Genomic DNA, 11,162 nt, shown 5'->3' with positions numbered 1-11,162 from the left:
TGAAGAAAAGATACCAGGAGTTATGGCCGATAGCTTCAGCCATAACCCCAGTAAACAACTTGCAAACTGCAACACATATATATGTATTGCGGTCGGCTAGTGGTTAAGGTCATCACTAAGAAAAAAGATGGCACTCTTTATGTCTGGAGGAAGAGAGATTTAATCTCCAAATATGGAAAAGCTTCTTTCACAGTAAGAGCTGTGAACATGTACAATAGACTCCCTCAGGAGCTGGTTCTGGTTAGCTCAGTAGATTGTTTTAAAAAAAAAAAAAAAGGCCTGGATTCTTTCCTAGATACACATAATCCTGGATACTGATATTTATAGGTAAAGTTGATCCAGGGAATATCATATTGCCTCATGGGGGATCATGAAGGAATTCTCCCCCCCCCCCCCTGGAGCAAATTGGATCATGCCTTGCTGGGGTTTTTGCCTTCCTCCAGATCAACTGAGTATAGGATTGTATGAGAAAAAAAAAAATGTCCCCTTCTATTGGTTGAACTGGATGAACTAGTGTTTTTTTTTTTTTTTTTTCCCAACCAGATGATGTAACTTGGTAGATACATTCCAGAGAAGAATTAAATAATATTTAACGGTAGTTTACCTGTCTCTGGCTTACAAAGGCTGGCTACCACTTCTGGAGCTCCTTTCACATAAGCATCCATCCGTTTTTCTCCAAGCACTTTGGCAACTACTGCCATACGCTGCAAAGCTGAAGAGAAAGGAAACTGTCGTACAATTCCAATCTCATATGATGTCTGGTGGGGGGTGTTAGTAAACAAAAAGAAAAAATACATGGTTTAATAGAAAAAGTGGGCATAAGCATTGCAGAACATGACGTAGAGAAACGCTTTATGTTTATCATAGAAATCCCCGCCCACATTTTGAGCATTTAAAATGTCACAATCTCACAGTAAATATTCAGTTTTCTGGAAAGCCCAAGTGTTTGATAGAGATGACAACTTTACAAACCATTTACCATGAAGACCAAGGAGCAAACGCTATATGGGAAAAACCATTGTGACCACTGTCGCCGATATGAGCTGATTTCCAAAACAGGGGACAATAATGAGTGCCCCCTCTCGTTTTTGCAGCTATAACAGTTTCTACGCTATTAGGAAGGTTTTCCACAAGATTAGATTGGAAGTGTTTTTTTTTTTGTAGTAGTAGATGTCGGGTGCTGATGTTGGATAAGAATGTTCTCATTTTGAATTCTTCAATTCATGCAGTTGAGATGGATTGGCTCATAGTGCAGTCAATCCCTCTTCACATCTTAATAGTGCTGTACAAGGAATGTTGGAAGGCTGATATCAAGGGAGATTCCGGTACTCATTCTAGCACTCTAGCTTACAGGAGAGCATTAAATTGCCTTATATTATGCTTAAACTTCACCTTTAATGACCAAGTTTACTTTTGGGGGGGAAAAAAAAAAAAAAAGAATAAAAGCATATATTTTAGCAGGAAAAAATAAAGCGCATTTATAATTTTTTTCCACTGGAGCCTGGGAAGCATTGCGCTCATGATCAGTGGAGCAATGTCAGGCTCCTGCAGACAAGCCCTGCAGCTTTCAGCACCTAACTCTTATTACAAGCTGTAGGGTTTGTGAATGAACAATAGCGCGCATAAGCGCCCTCACAGTTCATTGAGAACTGCAATGGCTGACAGTACTTGTAGTTCACAGATCGCTGTGAATAAATGACACAGGTGTGTAGGTGAAGTCCCATTATCAAAATGTGACAGCGGGTGCTGGGAGAAGATCCCCCGCCCACTGTCACAGAGAGAAGAGTCAAGGAAAACTACAAATCTTTTCAGTAAGCCTACTCAATTACAATATGTTAAAAGGAAATATCCAGATTCTATCATTAGCCCAATCCAGGATGTTCATTTTTATTAGGAGAATTACACAGTATCATCACAAAGTAACATCACTTCTCTAGGTAACGTCAGGAGAAAAATGTGACCATACAAAGTTAAAACAACTATTTAATTCTGTACCACTCAAGAAGCATACATTAAAAACATTTTCAATTACTCATAATGGATTCTACAATAAAAGGTTTATTAGTTCACGCCAGCGAGACATTAAATTGTGGCGTCGGAGAATGATACCATATGGCTACTAAAGGAATATTTTAATTCTCAATTATGTGCCCTTATCTGAAGATTAATGTTTTTACCATTAGGTCATCAGTATCCCACTCAAGGTCTGTGGTTTGTGCAATAAGCAGTCACAGTGTTGCTTAGTACAGCTTAGAAGTCTTAGGGAAACATATGAGAATAAAAGAATTAAATAAATCATATGTCTAACCAGGACAATGTTCATTACAGTGTTGGTGGTAACTGAACATATCTTTGAGAGAGGTGCATAACAATCAGAGTGCGGGTTTAGACAGCAGTCAGACTTTTGCAAAAAAACTGTTGTTCATGGCAGATTAAGCTGCACCCCAGCATTTTGGACGGTCTTACTGACACAGCAGTTGCTGCTTGTCAGACACATGAACACATAACTAGAAGGTATCGCATATAAAATCTGATCAGCAGCTTTGCTATGGCTCAAAAACAATTTGGAAACATTTTGCATACTGCTTCAGCAGCTTTACTATAAAAGCAGAAAACTATGCTAGGTTTTTTTTTTAGTGCGCTCTTGAATTTGAGGACCCATTTTTGAAAGCAGATGCAAGATATCATGAACTTCTACTTTAACAAATGTGTATAAAATGTTCTGAAGAATTATGTAGAGGATAACAAATATTATAACTTACTTACACCTGTCTTAAGTCTGCAGGGAACAGGTTTGGTGTTTTTTTTTTTATTCGAATTACAAACATAAATTTGGTTCTCATTGATCAGAAAGAAGAGCATAGGCAAAAAAAACTGCTGCCATCTGCTGGCTCACACATAAATTGCACACCACTCTTAAAGCGGAGTTCCAGTCTTTTTTAAGTTTATTAAAAGTCAGCAGCTACAAAAAGTGTAGCTGCTGGCTTTTAATAAACAAACACTTACCTGCTCCACGGCTCCAGCAACGCGCCGGCCGGGGCTCCGAGTGCCATACGAGATCAAGCCTACATGAGTGCCACTATTGGAAGCTGCTTTATATGTGGGCAAACACTGATTCCATTTCGGCATATATATATATATATATATATATATATATATATATATATATATATATATTAGTGCTGTCAAGTAAACGCGTTATTGACGGCGTTAACGCAGACCCGTTTTAACGCCGTCAATAACTTTATCGCGCGATTAAGACGTTTGAAAATTAAATCGTTATATTTTATATTGGACAAAGTCGCGCCATCCTACCGACACTGCCTGTTATTTTTTTTTTGTCAGCACTCGGCACGTACCTCTTAATCTTCTTCACCCGATGGCGTTCCCGCGGGAGTGGGCGTTCCCAAGCACTGCCTGTGATTGACAGGCTTCCGAACGGCGCATACTGCGCGTCACAGGTTGCCGGAAAAACCCGAACGTCGGTGCGCATGCGCCGTATAGAGCCGCACCGACGTTCGGGTTTTTCCGGCAACCTGTGACGCGCAGTATGCGCCGTTCGGAAGCCTGTCAATCACAGGCAGTGCTTGGGAACGCCCACTCCCGCGGGAACGCCATCGGGTGAAGAAGATTTAAGAGGTACGTGCCGAGTGCTGACAAAAAAAAAAATCACAGGCAGTGTCGGTAGGATGAAACTCAAAAAAATGCAGCGCTGAAAAATAAATGGTGAATAGACAATGATGTCTATCTGGAACCCACATAAATAAAAATGTGTAAGTCCATGGATTAATACAATAATCTTAGGATTAAATGATGTGATGAGGACACTATAGACGTGTGTGTCTAAGTCTCAATGAATAGAAAAATATAAGTCTATAGAAGTGAACATAAAGCCGGAAGTTGAGATGGTCAATCAAATGACAGTGACAAGACACCCACGGTGATCCTAAGTGAACTAGAATATTGGTGTAAACGCCCGCCACCAGAAAGGGAGGCTTACCGGATGCGGTGGACCGATTCACTTTTCAATTTGATTAAATGCGATTAATCGTGAGTTAACTATGACATTAATGCGATTAATCGCGATTAGAAATTTTAATCGCTTGACAGCACTAATATATATATATATATACACACACATACACACACACACACACACATATATATATATATATATATATATATATATGTACATACACAGTACAGACCAAAAGTTTGGACACACCTTCTCAATCAAAGAGTTTTCTTTATTTTCATGACTATGAAAATTGTAGATTCACACTGAAGGCATCAACACTATGAATTAACACATGTGGAATTATACATAACAAAAAAGTGTGAAACAACTGAAAATATATTTCATATTCTAGGTTCTTCAAAGTAGCCACCTTTTGCAGCAGACACATCTCTAGAACTATTAAGAGGAGACTGTGTGAATCAGGCCCAGGGCCGGCCTTAGGCCTTTAGGCGCCCTGTGCGAGAAAGCTTTAAAGCGCCCCCTAGTGACCACGCCCCTTGGTAACCACGCCCCTTGGTAACCGCACCCCTCGGTAACCACACCCATTTCTCCAATACCAGCTCCATTTAAAGCCTTCCATTCTGTTAAGTTCCCAACAAAAAGATTACAAGCTATGATAAAAATACAACTTTTATTCACACGCTATAATAACGCCACCTATACTGCAAATCACACTCTATAATAACGCCACATATACTGTATATCACACAGTATAATAACACCACATATAAAGTAAATCACACGGTATAATAACGCCACATATACTGTATATCACACGCTATAATAACGCCACATATAAAGTAAATCACATGGTATAATACCACTACCTGTAAATTTACTATCAAATATCAAACATAATTACAATAAAGTATTTTTTAACATTTGCATTTACAGTTCCTTTAAGAAACACCCTATTTAAAAAAGAAAATACAAAACAGACATTAAGCAGTACATTGCACTTATAAAAAATTTACTTACAGAAAAAAGTTTTTACATCTGCTGCCTGCTTCTGTGGATTTTTGCCCTCTTTTGTCTTCTCAGTGCGCATGGCATATGAGCTACTCATAGCAAGGCAAGGACAGCCGCCATGCCATCTTTCCGGCAGAATACACCTGTGGCCTGCCAGGTGTACCTAGAGCATTTGGCACCCGGGGCGGATCCTATATCTGCCCCCCCCCCGTAAAATGTAAAAACACCCCACTGTGCCCCCTGCATCCTTCTATATCTCTGTCACTACTGTGTACCCCCTCTCCACAACTGCACCAATGGACCTCTCTACATTACACAGCCCCCTGCACCTCTGGGCCCCTTTACATTACACAGCACCCTGCACCTCTGGGCCCCTTTACATTACACAGCACCCTGCACCTCTGGGCCCCTTTACATTACACAGCACCCTGCACCTCTGGGCCCCTTTACATTACACAGCACCCTGCACCTATGGGCCCCTTTACATTACACAGCACCCTGCACCTCTGGGCCCCTTTACATTACACAGCACCCTGCACCTCTTGGCCCCTTTACATTACACAGCACCCTGCACCTCTGGGCCCCTTTACATTACACAACACCCTGCACCTCTGGACCCCTTTACATTACACAGCACCTCTGGGCCCCTTTACATTACACAGCACCCTGCACCTCTGGGCCCCTTAACATTACACAGCACCCTGCACCTCTGGACCCCTTTACATTACACAGCACCTCTGGGCCCCTTTACATTACACAGCCCCCTGCACCTCTGGACCCTTTTACATTACACAGCACCTCTGGGCCCTTTACATTAAACAGCACCCTGCACCTCTGGACCCCTTTACATTACACAGCACCCTGCACCTCTGGCCCCCTTTATATTACACAGCACCCTGCACCTCTGGGCCCCTTTACATTACACAGCACCCTGCACCTCTGAGCCCCTTTACATTACACAGCACCCTGTACCTCTGGGCCCCTTTACATTACACAGCACCCTGCACCTCTGGACCCATTTAAATCACACAGCACCTTAGGGCCCCTTTAGATTACACAGCACCCTGCACCTCTGGGCCCCTTTACATTACACAGCACCCTGCACCTCTGGGCCCCTTTACATTACACAGCACCCTGAACCTCTGGGCCCCTTTACATTACACAGCACCCTGCACCTCTGGACCCCATTACATTACACATCACCTTGTACCTCTGGACCCCATTACATTACACAGCACCTTGCACCAATTGACCCCTTTATATTACACAGCACCCTGCATCTCTGGACCCCTTTACACTACACAGCACCTTGCACCTCTGGGCCCCTTTACATTATACAGCACCCTGCACCTCTGGGCCCCTTTACATTACACAGCACCCTGCACCCCTTTACATTACACAGCACCCTGCACCTCTGGGCCCCTTTACATTACACAGCACCCTGCACCTCTGGGCCCCTTTACATTACACAGCACCCTGCACCTCTGGGCCCCTTTACATTACACAGCACCCTGAACCTCTGGGCCCCTTTACATTACACAGCACCCTGCACCTCTGGACCCCATTACATTACACATCACCTTGTACCTCTGGACCCCATTACATTACACAGCACCTTGCACCAATTGACCCCTTTATATTACACAGCACCCTGCATCTCTGGACCCCTTTACACTACACAGCACCTTGCACCTCTGGGCCCCTTTACATTATACAGCACCCTGCACCTCTGGACCCCATTACATTACACCACCCCCTGCACCTCTGGACCCCTTTCATCTTACACAGCACCTCTGGGCCCCATTACATTACAAAGCCCCCTGCACTTCTGGACCCCTTTACATTACATAGCACCTCTGGATGGACCCCTTTACATTACACAGCACCTTGCACCACTGGGCCCCTTACATTACACAGCACCCCACAGCTCTGGACCCCTTTACATTACACAGCACCCTGCATCTCTGGACCCCTTTACATTACACAGCACCCTGCACCTCTGGACCCCTTTACACTACACAGCACCTTGCACCACTGGGCCCCTTACATTACACAGCACCCTGCACCTCTGGGCCCCTTACATTACACAGAACCCTGCACCTCTGGACCCCTTTACATTACACAGCACCCTGCACCTCTGGACCCCTTTACATTACACAGCACCCTGCATCACTGGACCCCTTTACATTACACAGCACCCTGCACCCCTTTACATTACACAGCCCCAGACACCTGTATGTAACACAGACACCCCCCCTAACAGTTCTGGACCCCCTGCATGTTACGCAGACCCCCGCACAGTGCATACCCCTCCCCCTAAAATACAGATCTCTCCTTACAATACAGAACCCCCCTACAATAGACCACCCCTACAGTGCAGACCCCCCTACAATAAAGAACCCCCCCCCCACAATACAGAACACTCCCCTACAATAGACCACCCCTACAATAAAGAAACCCCCCCACAATACAGAAAACACCCCCCCCCCCCTACAATACAGATCAACCCCTAAAGTGCAGACCCCCCCAACAATAAAGAACCCCCCCACACACACACACACACACACAATACAGAAAACACCCCCCCCCTTACAATACAATAAAGAACCCCCCCCCCCCTTAAAATACAGACGACCCCCCCCCCCCCCTTCAGACCTGTAAAGCAAGCAGGCTCAGATAACCTGCTTGCCGCGTGCTGCACACACAGCACAGTACAGGCAAGGGGGAGGCTGCTTCACCGCTCGGCTGCGTGACTGAGACAGTCACAGGCAGCCGAGACTCAGACCCGCGGAGCTGCCTAAGGAGAAGGGGGATCACTGCGGACAGGTCCCGGGTGTGCCGACGGCTCGCTGGGATGCGGCTTGCACGGCACCGCAAAGCCAGGCACCCGGCACCATGCCATGCCACGGTCCTCTTCAGTCGCGGGGGGGGGGCGCCGGCCTGACACCCCCAGTGTGCGGCACGCCCCCCCGCCCACTACTTAATATACAGGCGAATTAAAAATGTGTGCGGTCGCCAGGCGCCCATGTTGTTATGGCGCCTTGTGCGATCGCACTGTCCGCACACCGCAAAGGCCGGCCCTGATCAGGCCTTCATGGTAGAATATCTGCTAGGAAACCACTGCTAAAGAAAGGCAACAAGCAGAAGAGACTTGTTTGGGCTAAAGAACACAAGGAATGGACATTAGACCAGTGGAAATCTGTGCTTTGGTCTGATGAGTCCAAACTTGAGATCTTTGGTTCCAACCCCTGTGTCTTTGTGCGACGCAGAAAAGGTGAACGGATGGACTCTACATGCCTGGTTCCCACCGTGAAGCATAGATGAGGAGGTGTGATGGTGTGGGGGTGCTTTGCTGGTGACACTGTTGGGGATTTATTCAAAATGTAAGGCATACTGAACCAGCATGGCTACCACAGCATCTTGCAGCGGCATGCTATTCCATCCGGTTTGCGTTTAGTTGGACCATCATTTATTTTTCAACAGGACAATGACCCCAAACACACCTCCAGGCTGTGTAAGGGCTATTTGACCAAGAAGGAGAGTGATGGGGTGCTGTGCCAGGTGACTACCTCTTGAACCCCTTTAAGAGAATGCCAAGAGTGTGCAAAGCAGTAATCAAAGCAAAAGGTGGCTACTTTGAAGAACCTAGAATATGAAATATATTTCACACTTTTTTGTTATGTATAATTCCACATGTGTTAATTCATAGTTTTGATGCCTTCAGTGTGAATCTACAATTTTCATAGTCATGAAAACGCTTTGAATGTTGAATGAGAAGGTGTGTCCAAACTTTTGGTCTGTACTAATATATATATATACATACACATATATATATATATATATATATATATATATATATATATATATATATATTATATTTATATTTATATATATATATATATATATATATATATCTCAGCCCTCAAAATTTCCACTCGCCTGCTAGCATTTGGCGAGTGGATTTAAGCTGGGGGCGAGTGATGCCAGGGCTGCATGACCAATCTCCCTGCAATCTGTGCCTACACTTAGAGTCCCGATGAGATTGGCGGCCGAAGAGGAAAGGTGCATGCTCGGGAAAAGTAGTCTGGTGAGCCGCGCACAGGCAGAGCAGTACACAGGTGCTCTCCTTACAATTCTCATTAAGCCATGGGACCTAACAGTATGACCTCTCTGAGCCTGCCCCCCTCCCCCGACCAATGTAGCTGGAGATCAGAGAGCAGGGAGCAGGAAGTAATGAGTCGGGTGGAGGATTGCGAAAATTACCACTCCGGGTGTCCCAGGTAGGCAGTGCAGCGCTCACTGAAAGTTGCCCTGACATGAGAGCGTCAGCCTTCTAGTTTGTGCAGTTTTCTTCTCCTTGTACTCTATGTAAGTGTCCAGCAGTTTAGCCTGAGCACTGTGAACAGACTGGTCTCAATGTGTGCTGTCAGTGTGCGCTGTGCTATGGTATCAGTGCTATGGTATCAATGGCTGTGTAGTTGTGTGGATCACAGCACTGAATTGTACTCCCCCCCCCGCTGTGCTGCAGCTCCTCTCCTCTCTGCCAGCCTGAATAAAAGGGGAAAGTGGGGACATGCAAGTGTGGAGCCGCACACACAGGCTCCTGATGATGTGATGAATAGGAGAGGGAGAGCGAGGATGGATGGATGGGAGTTGCAGAGGAGACCGCAAGAGAATGGGGAAGAGATCCAGTTCTAGTGCCCTGTCCCTCTGGTCTGCCCCCAGTGCCCTGTCCCTCTGGTCTGCCCCCAGTGCCCTGTCCCTCTGGTCTGCCCCCAGTGCCCTGTCCCTCTGGTCTGCCCCCAGTGCCCTGTCCCTCTGGTCTGCCCCCAGTGCCCTGTCCCATTTTGTTAAAGTTGTTTTTTATAATATTTAATTGTGTAACTTGATTCTGCATAAAACATTTAACAGTGTCATTCCATGAGATAATCCCTGTGTATATATATATATATATATATATATATATATATATATATATATATATATATATATATATATATATATATATATATATATATATATATATATATATATATATATATATATATATATATATATATATATATATATATATATATCTATCATCAAAATAACATTTTCTACCATCGCCATTTGATCACATGACCTTTGTTCTCAGCTGCATAATGGGCTTAGAGAGTTGGGGGTGGAGACTGCAGGGGAACATATCAGCAGGAGGAAAGGACAAAGCAATACTCTGATCCCCCCAGTGAAATATTTCCATTTAATAGGAAACATGGGGAAATGGCAGGATCACCAGGTATTTCACAAAAAGGAAGCAATGCAAAGAGAAGCGGATACTTTTGAACACAACAGAAACATTTTAGAAATATTAAATGTTGGGTAACAAACTTTTTAGTGACTGTGGGGTAATGACCTAAACATATATTCATGTATTATTCATTTTATACTTTCAGGGCAGGCCTAAAGTCCCCTGGGAGTTGAGGGGGAAGTAACTCCAGTTATTTAAGTAAACACTATGTCAGTCCTATACAGTTTTCTTTATTCCATATGGAGCAAACTGCATATTTTCCAAAAAGTTCTGCTTATCGCACACTGTGCATATTCGCACAATGCTGCACCATACTTGTCAAGAATAATGGAACTTTTGTACCCAATGTAAAATCTATTTTGAAATCCTTTAAGGGACACAGGAATTCATATACAGGTCGATTATACTGCTGCCCACAGGAAGACTGCATACAGGGAAACACACAGGACTAGACACATGCAAACTGGTAAATCTTTAAGCCAGCCCCCAGTATAAGGGCTCATTCACACCTGCACAGAGGACCTCAGTATAGCGTGATAAGGCCCATGTTTAAACGACTGAAAATTATGGATGAACCCTTGGCGAACTGCTATATACCCCTTTCTAGCAAACGTTGCAGTAAAAAAATAAAAAAGTTGTATTGTAGTACAAGTTTAAGCTGGCCAGCTGCATCCAAGTAATCCCTCAATGGTCAGTCCATAACCTGCTCTGCAAAATGCAAATGCTACAGTGGACACAATGCCAGCATCTTACTACTATATGACTGTAAGGTGCACAAAGGTGACAGGTGTTTGCACACAGCAACCTCTACAAGTCAATGACAGGCTGTGGCTGCATGCATATCACCGAACATCCATCCTTGTACGCATGCAAACGCTCAGATGT

The 11,162-nt window shown here is 44.4% G+C and overlaps 1 protein-coding gene across 3 annotated transcripts in view; it reads right to left on the bottom strand.

Annotated features, from left to right (window-relative positions):
- The window catches only part of ATP13A3 (ATPase 13A3), a 156,796-nt gene that overhangs the window by 34,348 nt on the left and 111,286 nt on the right, over positions 1-11,162 (bottom strand). For all 3 annotated transcript variants that reach the window (XM_040349508.1, XM_040349511.1, XM_040349509.1), the window contains exon 18: positions 605-758. In XM_040349508.1, the coding sequence (XP_040205442.1) occupies positions 605-758 (154 nt within the window). The remainder of the gene's footprint in view (positions 1-604; positions 759-11,162) is intronic.

The sequence above is a fragment of the Rana temporaria genome, chromosome 4 (genome assembly GCF_905171775.1).
Source record: "Rana temporaria chromosome 4, aRanTem1.1, whole genome shotgun sequence".
Classification (NCBI taxonomy): Eukaryota; Metazoa; Chordata; class Amphibia; order Anura; family Ranidae; genus Rana; species Rana temporaria.
The sequence above is the reverse complement of the archived record's forward strand: the minus strand, read 5'-3'. Positions and strand labels throughout refer to the sequence as shown.